The sequence below is a fragment of the Saccopteryx bilineata genome, chromosome 4, assembly GCF_036850765.1.
Source record: "Saccopteryx bilineata isolate mSacBil1 chromosome 4, mSacBil1_pri_phased_curated, whole genome shotgun sequence".
Lineage (NCBI taxonomy): Eukaryota > Metazoa > Chordata > Mammalia > Chiroptera > Emballonuridae > Saccopteryx > Saccopteryx bilineata.
The window spans coordinates 11,838,333-11,853,219 of NC_089493.1; the positions used below are offsets into that span (position 1 = coordinate 11,838,333).

The 14,887-nt window shown below is 51.4% G+C and overlaps 1 protein-coding gene across 5 annotated transcripts in view; it reads right to left on the minus strand.

The window, feature by feature from the left end:
* Window positions 1-1,067: 1,067 nt before the first annotated feature.
* The window catches only part of SLC24A4 (solute carrier family 24 member 4), a 171,328-nt gene continuing 157,508 nt past the window's right edge, over window positions 1,068-14,887 (minus strand). For all 5 annotated transcript variants that reach the window (XM_066273894.1, XM_066273893.1, XM_066273892.1 and 2 more), the window contains 4 exons: window positions 13,807-13,921; window positions 9,718-9,830; window positions 9,199-9,264; window positions 1,068-8,089 (listed from right to left, as the gene is read on the minus strand). In XM_066273894.1, the coding sequence (XP_066129991.1) occupies window positions 7,937-8,089; window positions 9,199-9,264; window positions 9,718-9,830; window positions 13,807-13,921 (447 nt within the window). In that variant the 3' untranslated portion in view covers window positions 1,068-7,936. The remainder of the gene's footprint in view (window positions 8,090-9,198; window positions 9,265-9,717; window positions 9,831-13,806; window positions 13,922-14,887) is intronic.

Consider the following 14,887-nt stretch of genomic DNA (forward strand, 5'->3'; position numbering starts at 1 on the left):
CCCACGGTCAAGGCACATGTGAGAAAGCAATCAATGAACAACTAAGAAGTCGCAATGTGCAACGAGAAACTGATGATTGATGCTTCTCATCTGTCTCCGTTCCTGTCTGTCTGTCCCTGTCTATCTCTGCCTCTGTAAAAAAAAAAAAAAAAAAAAAAAAAAAAAAAAAAAAAAAGACTAGAAAAGTGCAAGAGAAATGTGCAGACATAAAATTATTTATTATATTGCCATATATATTTATGTTGTCTCGGTTCCTGTCCTCGTCTGGTGGCAGACTGACAAGTCTGTGAGCCGGCGCACAGGTGTCCAGGTTCTACTTTGGGTCGGACCGATCTCCCTACGCAGCCAGACCCTGGAGCACTGGCATGACCCGGGGGCTTGCTAGCAATGCAGCATCCCTGGCCCCGCCCCATTCCTGCTGAGCCAGGATCTGCTTTTCAATAAAATGCCCGGGTGATTCGTGTGCAGGTTCAAGTTCGGAATGACACTCAGGGCAGCTGGGGCTCAGGGGATTTGTCGAGTAAAGGAATTAACCAGAACCTCTCCCCCCTCATCTCAATTTCTCACGACCCAAGAGCTGGCGACATAACGTTATTCCCAATGAGCAGGACCAGCTACATGATTTGTAGTGCGAAAATGAAAATGCTGCCCCCGCCCTTTTCAAAAAAATCATTACGAATTTCAAGATGGTGACAACAGGCCCCGGGGCCCCTTTGAGTGTGGGGCCTGTGTAACTACGGGAGTCCCAGGCCCGTCAAGCGGGCCTTCTGAGGAGGCAGAGAAGCGTCGGGTCATTTGGGATCGGTTTGCTCTAGCTAAGTTACCAGATTTCTGCTTTGTTTCATTCATTACCGATCATGACCATTAAAAAGCTCCAACCTTCATCCTTTCAGAGTTTTTTTTTTTTCTCTAAATTTGCAAATATCAATGGTTTCAAATGGCTACTATTCCAGTATAAATAACTCTTTCAAAAAGTTGCAAATATGTATGTGTCTGTGAACAGGGCTGCAAACGGAAGCTCTCTGTAGGGAAAGACAGCTTCGCTCAGTGACTTTATTGACAGCGTACAGGTTTTGATATATTGCATTACAATACTGATGACTAGGTTTCCGATAAAGATTTAGTTCATAGTTACCCTAGATTTTTCTTCACAATAAAAATAAACTCATGCCAGTAGTAACCAATAATATCAATTCATTCAAATTTAATGACAGTTCTAGTAAGTTAAGAATCTCATATCACAGGGCATTCACAGTGCAGGAGGTCACAGTTATTGAAAAAATAAATAGTGGGGTAAATATATTTATTATTTACAACTATTCGACTCATTGCTCCTACTCTGCCCGTTAAGAGAGAGTGAACAAAGATGGCAAAGTTCAGCCCGGCATGCTAGAAATGTCTTCGTGGGGGACTCCAGTGATGTGTCACAGCCCCAAAAGTTCTTGGTTTTGGCTGTTTATAAGGAGTTCTTTCTGGACAGGAGAGCCCTCTGATTCTATCTGCTTGCTACTCGGTAGGTCATGGCCAGGGCTCGGGAAGATCGCACGGCCCTGCAGGCATGGTGCCCAACCTGTCCCTTGGGCATCTGGGATGTGCCTGGCCTCTTCTCACCCAGCCCTTCTTTGGCAGCTCCTGCCTCTGCTCCTGGGCTGGCCCCACCTGGCTGGCAGCCCTCTCTTTTCCCTGGGTAATCAAGGCTCTCTTTGTGTTCAGACACCCAGCAACTGCTCCGGCCGGCGGCTGCTGGAGGGGACACACGTGCCGGGGGCACCCCGCCAGGGGGCGTGGGCTCTGAACTGAATACCCCGCTGTCCTGACTGGCAGCTCCCTGAGGAAGCTCCCCAGGGGCGGGCCACAGAGGCTCAGTCACAGCTCTCCTCTGAGTCCCCAAACAGGCTTAGTCCAAGCCACATGGATGAAGCTCCAGGAAATGGTCTACTGCTCCGAGGGGCACTGCTGGAGACGAGGGCATGGCTGCCCCAGTGGCCAGAGAAAAACAAATTAGAATATCTAATTTGGAAAAACAGAGCTGCTGCGCTCACACCCCAATCGTCTGCAGTGGGAAGAAAGGTCCTGCTCCTTCTGTGGAAGGAGACTGAATGTTCATCTGGAGACCTGGGCACCCTGGGGTGGGAGCAGGGGGGATCTGTCATCTGAGACCCTCCCTTCAGGCATAAAGGCTGATCACGCCAAACCACGCAACTGGAAGCCAAAGGCTGCACATACTCGCTCTTGAGAGAATCAAAAAAATTGTTTTGCAGCGGTGGGGCGGGCATGGTTCATACTTTCTCAGGGACTAAGGATTTCCTTGGCTTTGACTATGGAAAAGTCCCAACCAGCTTGTTGCATAAAAAGCAACTGTTGGAATTAGGGTACCAGTGGGAAGAGGTGTGGGCTATGCCCGTATTTGTGGTCAAGCTTTTAACCAAGGAGCAGCCAATCCGACCCACCAATCTAATGAATGGAAGAGCCACACAACCAAGACTGGTTTTCACCTGGGTTCCCTAGGTGAAGGGCGCTCTCCTTGCCCCCAGCTCTGCACCAGGATGCTCAGGCAGCGGACATTTTCCTAGACCAGCCAAGAGGACTTCCCAGCTCCTGCGGCAAAGTGTGCGAAGGGTCTGCGACCTAGACTGCTGGATGCTGACACTAAGAGGCCACGAGGAGCCTCACAAACACTCAGACAAAAGATGACACACAGCACAGCCACCTACTGGCCCAGCAGTGTGTGTGCAGATTTTAGCAGAGATGAATGGAACTGGGGAGCCATTTGTCATTGAAACATTAGAATTCTTTAAATCCCCATAAAATTTCAAAGCTCTAAGACCACTCATCTGGGCCCTGACCGGTTGGCTCAGCAGTAGAGCATTGACCCAGCATGTGGATGTCCCGGGTTCGATTTTCGGTCAGGGTACATAGGAAAAGCAACCATCTGCTTTTCTCCTCCTCTCCCTCCTCTCTCTCTATCTCTCTCTTCTCCTCCCTCAGCCATGGCTTGGTTGGAGCAAGTTGGCCCCAGGCACTGATAGTGGCTCCATGGCCTCGCCTCAGGCACTAAAATAGCTCAGTTGCTGAGCAACAGAGCAACAGTCCTGATGGGTAGAGTGTAGCCCCATAGGGGGCTTGCCAGGTGAATTCTGGTTGGGGCACATGTGGGAGTCTATCTTTGCCTCCCTACTTCTCACTTAAGAAAATAATAATAATAAATAAATAAAAAAAAGACCACTCATCTGTCTTCCCTGTTGTGACAGAAAAAAACAGCTGCATCTGGGTGGCTGAATAAGAGGGAAGTGCCTCTTCTCCCAATTTCATGTGGGCTTCCCCCAAAGCTGGGCAGCTCTGTGACAGGCTGGACCTTCTTTGGCTACCAGGTGTGTACTTAAGCACAAACAAGTGTCCCAATTTAGTTTTCTTATTAAGAAACAAAATACAAGCACTTAGGTGCCATTTAAAAACCTGTGCCCTTTAGCACGGCCAAGGGGCCCCAGACAAAGCCAGGTTGGCAAAAGGCCAGGCTTATAGTGAACAACAGAATCCGCATCCCACCTATGGCCTTTACCTTATGGGCTGGGTCCACAGAATGACCCCCTGCCCCGTTCTATCACCCACATGGTGGACATGAGGAAGATTTACCCAGTGCCCAGGCGCCTTGCCTTCCCCACGCTTTGAGAAGCCACCAGGAAGGAGCCTTGAGGGGCTCAGGTGCTCAGCGGCAGGGTAAAAAGCCAGAGTGTAAGTGCTCACACCTGGCGGGGGGGTGACCAGATGCTCTGGGTCAATCCACATAGAGAGAGGGAAGGAGGGGCCAGGGACGCAGGGCTGTGGGGTTGGGTTGGGGTGAGCGATGATGACTACCTGCCACTCATGAACTGCCCAGAGAGCATTTTCAGAAATTTCTGGATGTTTCTATGGGCATGACGTGGTAGTGAAGCTGTGAAGATGTGGACCATCTCAGGGGCCCAGATGCACCTGCTAACTGCCTCAGGGGGAGAAAGACTCACATGGAAATCACGTTCAGAGGGCATTTGAGGGACCTGGGAATACTTAAATCACAGCACATGGGAACAATCTCTTGAAAATTTTCACCCTAACAGGCAAGTTCTTTGGGTGTTCAAGCATAAGCATCAGCTGGAGCCTGTCCCATACACAACCCAGCCATCCTTCCCAGCCAGGGAGGATGCCGGTGGCGAGGGACGGGGAGGTGGGGGTGGCAGGGGAGAGACTGACCCCAGCCTTAGGTGCCCGCTCAGGGGCAGGGCTGGGGAGCGCCACGGGTCCCTGTGGAGTGCCAGCATGAGCTTGGACTCTGCCCCAAACATGGCAGCCGACTCCGCTCTGCCCCCGCACCTGCACCCTGCTAGTCCATCCCACACGGGGGATGGAGGGACGGAGCTCGCCTTCTCCCAGTCCGTCTCACCTGTGTCCAGCCCACCTGAAGGACAGAGAGGGGCCCTAGGACTCAGGGAGAAGAAACCCCAGGAGGAAAGAAGGGCCCACACTGTCCCCAGGGCCCAGCCTGTGTGTGACTCCGGTGTTCCTGAGCGCTGGGCTCCGCTGATGCCACACGGCTGACAAATCCTCATCAAAAGGGAAGAGGGACAGTTCCTTCCGTCGGGACCTGGGTCCTGGGCAGCCCAGGAGGGGGTTTCTGGTCAGGGTCTGCAGACTGCTCTGGAGCGATGGGCATACCCCACCTGGTTTAACTCGGGGAGAGTTCATCCTTATCAGCTGTGCAGGTCTGTAAAGGCAAGGGACTGACGGGAAGAAGCAAGAAGCAGCCCTAACAGGTGGGGGGTAAGGAGCAGATGAAAACTCCCAAGGGCAGCAAAGTCTGCGCAGGTGGATGGGCCGGAAGCACAGAGGCCAGCGGATGGGGGTTACAGGAGAGGTGGGATGCGTCTGACCTGCTCCCAGTGTCCTCAGCCATTAGGCTCTCACTGCAGCGGACCCAGAACCTTCCATCAGGGCCAGGTTCTCACGACACCAAACACCTTCCACCCGGACCTTGCCTCAGCTGGGAAGGGCAAATCCCAAACCAGAAATCAAAGGAACCACCCGCACCTGCTTCTGTAGACGTTTTCTGAGTGCAATGGTTCATTTTTTTTTTCTGCCCCCAATTATAAGACCTAAGTTTATTTTATTTAATTGCCTATTTTTGTAGCAGTGTAATTACCCCAAGCTAATTAGCTTTGGGAATAAAATAAAGGAAGTCTTCCTGCACAGTGATAAAAGCATTATTTGAAAATGAAAGTCTAATTAATCAAGCAATTCTTTAAGCTTGTGATGGAAAAATATTTAAAAAAGAATTTTTCAGCTACAGTGTATATATAGTTTCCTAAGTACAACAAATGCATAAATCCTTTAAAGGAGTTACATTGGCACATTACAGTAAAAAAAAAAAAATTAGGAGTGCTCTACATAGTAAAACCATGATTTTTTTAGTCTCAAACTGCAATTGCTGTGTACTTTATAGTCTCCGACGGCTTTTGCTGAGGAAGAAACCGGTAATTAGGAAGTGTTCTGTGGAAACTATACAAGCGTTCAGACAAGTGACACCAGCAGAAACACCATCTGGGGCCATGTGGCCTGCACTTAGCTGCTAAAAAAAATATGTTTTGGTCTTTATCAGAAAAAATGTAGGGCCATTGGACAGGGATGGATATTAGGATATGAGCTGGTGTACCCAGGAGTCAATTAAATATCTGATAAAGTTTTAACTTAAATAATAAAAACCGACCACAAGGGCATAAGCACCCCCCACCCCCACCCAAGATGGACAACCCATTCAACTAGCTGAGCCGAGACAGGTGACAAGCCGGAGCTCAGCCCCTGCCCTGCTACTTACTGGCCACTGACCTAGGGTCACTTGACTTCTCCAAGATTAAATTTTCTTTTCAAAGGGAGAATAATCCCCATTTATATCAAAGGGGTTTTGAGACTAAAGATAGAGGCAGACGCACTTTGAAACACAATGAATGCGTGAGACTGAGGAGAACAGACTAGCTATGCAAGAGGACCAAGTGTCCCAGGGCTATCAAACTTTTAGTGAATAATAACAACCTGTACGAACTCTTGGGCCTCCCATTTAGCTCATTTCCTAGGAAAATCACCCTTGTCCTCAACTTGAAGACCACTGAGCCTCATACCTAGGTGGAGAAACATAAAGAGAAGCCTATTAACACTAATGGGAAGTCCTGCACAGAAGCCTGGTGACAGAGCTCTGGCCCATCTTAGGCTCATGCAAACCTAAAGGCCACAAGCTTGAACACTTCCTCCCTCTGAAACTCAGGAAGCCTGAAAGCACAGCCACAAATCCCACAGCGGGTCACAACCTCTGTGTCTCAGGAAGGAATTAGCTACTGGGCTTCAACTCATCACCAATGGCTGATTATTGGTGAATTGCTAAAACCCTTTTTCCCTCACACCACCATGGGTCATTCCCACGCAGTCTTCTGTGCAAAAAAGCTCCATGTTAAAAGTGCATCGAATCCGATAGACTTTTGTAATAGAAACATTAAAAAAATAAAAATACCTCTATATAAAATTAATTGTGCTTTCTTTTTACAACCCACAAAATGGTTTGCATTCGTAAACCTTTTTAATATATAGTCGAGAGCTAGGAAGCAGTCAAAAGCTGTTTAATATTTTCCTATCTCTTTTGAATCGGACTCCCATCCTTGGCTTTTCATGTGTATGTAGCAAACTATAAGGTTCAAGAAACTTAGCTCTAAAAACTCCCAGTTAGGGTTCTAGCAATTGCCAGGGAGCAATTTGCTGTTTTTCAGGAAATCCCTCTTCTTGTCATGAACCATTACTTCTGGCACACTCATTCCAGCTCGGCAGGCTATGAAATTTGTTGGGCGTATAAACAATTGGGTCTTTCAACAGGATGGTTTTGAGAGTAGAGCGTTTAACAAAGAAAGGACAAACCCTTGCCTCACACAGGAAGGTCTGGAATGTATGGCTGCAAACTACAATCTCCGCTGTGTCTCTGAATTAGCACCCGTTTAGATGTTCGTCTTTCACTTTCCTAAGTTCCAAACCATGTGTCTCAAGTGTCCGTGCGACACGATACACACAGGGTGCATTTTCCCTAAGTGTTACCTCTTTTGGTCCCCGTCACAGTCCTTTCGTTACGGAATGACAGTTTTCAAGTATGATGATCTATAGGACATTTTATTTTTAAGATCTCATTGCTCATTCTCTGAATGCATTGATAAAAATGAGAAGAATATTGTGTTCTTGTTTTCTCTCTTCTGCTGTAAAAAGAAAAAAAAAAGAAAAAGAAAGTAAAAGACTGTTTCCATTCTTCCAATTTTTCCAGAAGAAGGGGGGTGGGATGTCTTGCTGTTGTGGCCTCATAACCCCCAGCAGGTTGAGGCCAGGCCCCCTGCAAACCGCGAGTGCTCCAGCAGAGGTGGGGGGGGGCCCTTCGCAGCCCAGGATGCCCACGGAGCTGGCCCCATCTGCCCAGAGGGGACACTTGAGGACAACATTCCTATTCTGCACTCGCTCCAGAGGACCTCACCATCGCCGACCACCTCATTTCTGAGGGTGCCGCAGAACAAAGACAAACAGCACAGGGAAGTGCTTCTGATCAACGTGTCCAGAGAGCTGAGACACACGCCACAACCCGGGACCGGCAGCTCAGAGGTCTGCGCAGCTGCTCAAACAGTGGCCCCTGAATCTCGCCCTTTGGGGGTGGCAGCAGTCCGAGGAGGAGGAGGAGGAGGAGGAGGAGGAGGATGCCCGGCAGCCTGGCTGGTGACCAGCGACCACGATGGCTCTTCCTTCCAGCGTCTGAAAGAACGGACGGCGCTGCCCGTGCAGAAGGCTTGTGGCGGGGGAGGGGAGAGGAGGGAGGCTGCTGGCGCCAGCGTGTCCGGAAGGAACGGACGGACGGACGGACGGCTCCCAGCGGGGTGGCGGCTCGGCTTTAGTCGTCTTCTCGGCACATGGGCAGGTTGACGAAGGTGAAGACGTTAAATTCTATCATGATGGAGAAGCACAGGAAGATGGCGTAGAGAACCAGCACATAGATGCCCAGCTTCCGGTCCAGTCTCCACTTGTTTAGATGGATGCCGAGGACCTGGCAGGAGACAGTGTGAGGATTGGGCCCGGGGCAGGGGAATAAATACACAAGACCTTTTCACTAGGAAACTGCATACCAAGCAGGAACCCTAGAACTTCCTCCAAAATGTGGGTGACAGCACGGGGGTGCTGCCAGGCACATTCTCGGTTTGATCAGCTCGAGCCCTGAGCAGGACGGGGCCCTGGCTACAGCCCTGCTGCGCCCAGGGACACACACCCGCTGCCCTCAGGGAACGAGCCCTCCTCAGCCCAGACCTTCTTTAGTGACAAGTCGGGTCTTTCGCTGGTTCCCTCCCTTTGCTTCAGAACTTGGTGTCCCCAGCTCTCTTCAGCAAAGCTTCCGAGGCTCCTGTTGGCCCAGACTGGCCAGCTTCAGCCTGGACCACCTTTTCTACTTGTACGTGCGTTTGGAGACATGGGTTGGAACACACCCTCATTCTAAATTCTTCCCAGAGTCCCCCTCACCTCCCTTGACTACCTTCGCTCTTATCCCTGAATCGAGGCTTCCTGAGGCTTGGATCATTGTGACTACATCAGTGCGATGTCACAAGTCTTATAGGGACAGACCAAGCTGGGTTCCAATCCCAGCTCTGTCCTTTCCTAACCCTGTGACCCTGGGCAAGTTATTCAAGCCCTGAGCCTTGATTTCTTCTGTAAAATGGGAATGCTATCAAGAGGCGTTTGTAAGGACTGCGCTAATCAGCAGGCGTAAAGAGTTTCCCACGGCCCTGGGCATGTGCAGTATGGACACCCGGGTTTTACTGCTGTGCCAGGTCCAAGGCCTGACCATCATGCCCCCACCCGCCAGCTCCGATGGTCTGGGGGAGCAGTTCTCTCCTAGTGACAGGAGACAAACCGGGCTGCAAGACGAAAGTCAGTCTTCCTCTGGTGACGTCTTAGTCATTCAGGGGATAGTGTTGTGGTTGGTGACAACATTCTCGGGTCAAATTGTGTCTGGGGGGGGTATCTGAATTTATATGTTTCCTCAGCTTTGTCCCTCAGTGCCAGGGGGAAGTAAGAGAGGTTTCAGAGACATGTAAGTGACCGGGCAGAATCCGATGACATGAGTATGTGTGAGGCTTCTATTTTGAAAACGTGAAAACTCACGGTGAGCGCCACGGAGCCCAGCAGCAACACCACGGAGTAGACCAGGCCCCGGCTGTTGATCTTGACCTACGGAAGCAAACAAGTGCTCTGAACCTCTGGGCTCTTCAGGGCCCACCCATTCTGAGAGCCCAGCCGCTCCGGGTTACTCCCTCCCGCGTCTGGAAAGCACAGGTGGGTGTTCAAGGCGAGCACGTGGCTGTGGACAATCCGCTAACCGTGGATTCAAGTCTCGACTCTGCTTGCCTGGGGGAAAGGACCAGGAGGGGACAATCCCGCTCGTGGGCTGAGATCCGGGGCAGGAGACCCGATGAGCGCTGGGCAAACACGGGCTGCCCCCTGCCGGTACCCCTCAGGCTACTCTGGAAGCCTTTGTGGGCAGTGGGTGCCAGGGTGCCAAGGAGAAGGGGGTGCGCGTCCTCCAGAGCCCTCAGCTGGGGCAGGGCCAACACCGCTGTCATTCCCGTGAAGTGCACACGCCCGGCGTCGCTCTCGCTTACTCAGGCGACGAGAGCCACTTACCGTGGACCCGTGGTTGATAACCATGGTCTGCAGACCCCACGGTATGCCGAGTCCCACGAGGATGTCAAACACGTTGCTTCCGATGGTGTTGGACACCGCCATGTCACCAAGGCCTGGAGGAGGAAATAGACACGTGTTGCTCCTTCGGGGCAGGTCACTGGAAACCCCTGCTCTTTCCCTCAATGGTTCTGTTGGCGCTATTCCTTGGATGGGAATGCCTTCCTCACAGGCCCCCCATTTCCAAACCCCTTTTCCTGGTCTGACACCCACTCCCTTCATGAAGTCTACAGGGGCCGGGTAAGGGCTGAACGGGGACCCCCAAGGTCCGTACGTTGGATTCTAACCCCTAGCACCTCAGCATGTGACCTTGTTTAGAGACAGGGTCTTTAGAAAGATAAACAAAATGAGGTCTTCAGGGCGGGTCCTAATCAAATGCGACTGGTTTCCTTAGAAAAAGGGGAAAACTAGGGCACAGACAGCACAGGGAGCAGGTCATGTGGACGTGAGGGTGGTCATCTACAAGCCAAAGGCAGACAGGCCTGGGACAGACTCCCTCAGAGTCCCCAGGAAAAATCAACCCTGTTGACACCTGGATCTGGGATTCCCCGCCTCCGAACCACAGTGTTTCTTTCCATTGCTTACTCCTCCCAGCGGGGAAACTCGGGGACAGCAGCCTTGGGAAGCTCATGGGCCCTGCGTGTTTCTCCCACAGGTGTGTCAGCCCACGTTCTAAAGACCTCACTTAACCCCCTGGTTGCTCTGGGAGGGAGGGGACGCCGTCCTCATGTGGCAGATGATGACACTAAGGCTTGAGACGTGCCCAAGTTTGCGAATGGGCCAGCCTCCTTCACACTGAACTACGATCCATACTTGTGGTCCAGGCGATGGCCCCATAACCTTGGCTTGAATGAAAGGGTGTCTGATCTTATGCCCTGGTGGCTTCCGGAGGGTGAACTCGTTTTTCTCCTAACCAGCCACAAGCATCGGAGAGGGCGGGGCCATGCCAGCCCCTTCTCCTTCCTGCCCACTGTCCAGCACGGTGCTGGCCACTCCATCTGAGCAACTCAATAACTTGAGGGGTGTTAGAAAACAAGCTCTTACCAGGAAGACTCACGCTGGCTGAAATCTGTCCTACCCTGGCCACCGAGCCCTAGCTCGACCTCACTGTCCTCATCTGGCACACAGACAAAAGCACGTGGAGGAAGCGCCTCAGGCACCCACGCCTGTGACCCTGAAAAGCTGCAGCAACTCCCATGAGCATCTCAGTGACTGACGCATCTGCATTAACGACCAGGCGTGCTGGCATAAGCCAGGTCACCTCCTCCTCCCCTCGGCTGCTGCCATCACCATCCGTCATTATCGACTGACCTCCAAGACACAGTGCCATCCTTGGGGGCCTCACCTGCCCCCTCTGCCTGCACTGTCCATACCGGGCAGGGCAGCTTAGTCCTGTTGGGGCGCATCTCTGGGAAACCGGCCTTCTGGTCTCCCAGTCTCGGACAGAAGCGCGCAGCTGCCGGGGCCCCGCCCCTCGCCCCGGGGGAGGAGACAGGCACCAGAGGGGCAGGAGGTACGCAGAGTCTGGGAGGACAGGGCAAGCGCTTCTCAGGACTTCCCACTCTGCCCAGGGGCCACCCTTTGAGGCAGCACTTCCGAATCTGAGGATCACCTGACTCACTGGGGGGTCTGGCTAAAAAGCAGATTCCAGTTCAGTGGGGCTAGCCTGCATTTCTCACACACTCGCGGCCGAGCTGGAGCTGCCAGCATGGCCGAGGGGGGCCAGCCTGCGGCCCCTGTGGCAGGACATGCTGTGCTGCTCCAGCTCTTGGCGGTGGACCCAGACGGCAGCTTCTGGATCCTCTGCTTTAACCACGTCTGCTGGGCCCCCTGTCACTCACATCAGTGCCACCCTTATGACAGCCATCCATGCCCTCCCCTGCCGCATGCTCCCGGGGGTCTGTGCTTCTGCATTCCCCAGTAGCCACTTGGAGATGATGTCCTCCCTCAGAACCCCACCTGCTCCTGGTCCTAGAGAGCCCCTGACTTCACCTCACTAGGATGCCCCTCGTTCCTGCCCTAGCCCTAAACCTTCTAGTGTCACCCTCCCACCCTTCACTAGCCTGGACTCCAGGGCCAGTTGCTGAAATTTCCCATTCTTTTGCCCCCTGACCTTCCGTCGTGTCCCCCAGCGAACCACAGCTCTGGATGGACACACCCTCTCTCGTCCATGTGTGGCTGGAGCTGGTATGACTGAATCCCACCCAAGTTCATGCCACCAGGACGTCAGCCAGGCCCTCAGTGCTCACTGGCTCTCCTTCTCACTATTCTGGGTGGAAGAGTGCCCCCTCATGTCCACTCAGAACCTGTGACTGTGGCCTTATTGGCAAATAGGGTCTTTGAAGATGTGATCAAATTAAAATGAGGTCACACGGAATTGGGGTGGGCCCGAACCCAATGACTGGGGTCCTGATAAAAAGAGGGACATTTGGACGCAGTCACACCCACAGGAAGAAGGCCACATGAAGATGCTGGCAGAGGCTGGAGTAATGCGGCCACAAGCTCACACCTTGCCTGTGAACTTCAGCCTCCAGACTGGGGGAGAATCCAGTTCTGTAGTTTGAAGCCACCTGGTTGTGGTGCCTTTTTTTTTTTTTTTTTTGTAAACTGATGGGGAACAGAATTTGCCACCTCCAAATATATGTTCAAGAAACAGAAGACTCAGGAAAAACCTTTGGCCTTCCCCACAACTGCTTCAAAGAATTCGGGCAGAGTGCCTACTCTAGGAAGGGGGTCAGCCTCATCGACCTCTGTCGTTCAGTAGGAACTAGTGTGACAGACAGGGAGGAACGCAGCAAAGCCTGCTTGGTCCAAGTCCCCTCTGTGTCCCATTGTTAAAGAAGGCCCAGCAAACATTTGTTGACCAAACCTTTTCTTTTCTTTTTTTTAAATCTCCTTGTGCATCGTCTCCCTGCCCTTTGAGGTCACTGTCCCCCCCCCTTCAGCTCAAAATAGCACAGAAGCCTCAACTACCCAATGTGTCCTGGGGCCCCAGTCTTACAGCACCCCCTGCGTACACACTTACTTAAATCTGGTTATTCTCTCTTGCTAATCTATCTTGTGTCAGTTTATTAGACCAGCGAGAAGAACTTAGAAAAGGGGAAATTTCCCCCTCCTCCACAAAATGAATGCACTCACGTCAAAGGTCACTCTGTTCAATCCAGTCCCCTCAGCTGCCATTCCTGAGTGTCCCTATTTCCACAAGGCTCCAGCTTACCACTCAACATGACACCCACCTGTGCCTTCTGCTTAACTCACATTTTCTCAGGGCCGACCTACCAGTCAATCAACCCTTCCTTCTATCTCAAAGGAATAAAATGTCCTTCTCCTATCTCCAAAGCCAATTTTTCTCCCTGGGTGTTTCTCTCTTCTCCTGTCCCCAACCCCCCCAGATGTCACTCCATTAGTCACCCACCCCACCCCTCATACCTCCAAGCTTTCATTTGTGGAGGAAGATGTGGGAGTCCATGTTGGAATGCTCTCCTACCCGGCAGAAAAGCAGCAGTAATTAAAGGTGGCTGTTTACAGCTTCTTAATAGCGCTTTTTTTTTTGTTCTGCCATCAGGGAGCATACAAGTAACTCCTCACCTTGCTTAACCCATGTCGCTGTATAAGCCCCAAAGAAAAACCACCGAACAAATCAAAACATAATACAAGTTCTAGAACTTTGAAGACGCACAGGAAAATAGTTGGAGGCATAGGACATCCCCACTTTGCCTTCCCGGGACCAGAACAGTTCTCGTCACTACGTCCTTTGTGACAAGAAGTCTGGGCTTCAGCCCTGCTCCATCTCACAGTGGTGATTTCAGAACAAGTTCATTTTTCTACAACGGCCCACAAGCAAATGCTTCTCGAGGCCCGGGGGAGTTCATCTCGGTAGCGTTCTCCCCACGGGAGGCGCCCGTATGGGCGCATGGCAGACCTCACAGTTTCCGCCACAGCAGAACGCGACCACTACTGGTCACAGAGCCACGAGCTGTAACTCGGGCAGGGGTGGGGGTCTGCGCGGTGCCATCGAGGCACGGCGGGTACCTTGTCTCGCCACGATCAAGCTGGCCATGCAGTCCGGAACGCTCGTGCCCGCGGCCAGGAAAGTGATGCCCATGATGACATCGGGGATCCCAAATGTGTATCCGATGATAGTCACCTGCAGGGAAGGGGGGAAACGTGGCTTATCCTGCTTTCAGTCTGAACATAGTTCTGCTGCAGCCGAGGACAAAATCTGGGCTATAATTTCGTTTTAAAAACATCTTTTAAGTGTTCTTTTTTCCTGATTACATGCGTTAACATGCGTTCATTGTTCTAAAAAGTTTTGAAAATCAAGTCAAATGAAAATTTTAACCATTAACACTTCCCACCAGCTAGTGGTTCTCACTCTGGAACATGCAGAAGACCCTCTGGCGGGTGTGTTAAGGTGCAGACTGCCGGGCCCCACCTCCAGAGGTCCCGACTAGGAAGTCTGGGGTGCAGCCCCAAAGTCGCATTCCTGACACGTCCCCAGGTGGCTGGGACGCTGAGGCTGCTGATCTGGGAACCACATTTGAAAACCACTGCCTTAGAATATATCCTTGACCTTCTTGGTGTACTAGAAAAAATGAAATCAGATGATACTATCAACATATATTTTGCGACATTTGTTTCATGTAATAGTGCATTGTGATTACCTTTCCATCTCCAATATTCAATATACGTTATTTTAAACTGATGTACAGATGTCACTGTAGGGCTATAAAGTTTTAGCCAATCCCTCGCTGGTGTATACCAAGGTGGTTTCTTTTATGGCTCTTAAAATATCACTGCATATAAGTAACATTAATCAAGCACTCACTGTATACCTGGTGGGCTAACAGGTGTTTTACTATCACAATTTCATGTTCTCTCTCTTTTTAAAAAATTTATTTATTATTATTATTGAGAGGCAGAGAGACAGACTCCCACATGTGGCCCTGAACAGGATCCACCTGGCAAACCCCGTACTGGGCGATGCTCTGCCCTCTGGAGAAGCGACTATCTGCTTCTCCTGTGTGCTCTGAGTGGGAATTGAACCTGGGACATTCACACACTGGACTGATGATCTACCTCTGAGCATACCAGCCAGGGCCAATCTCATGTT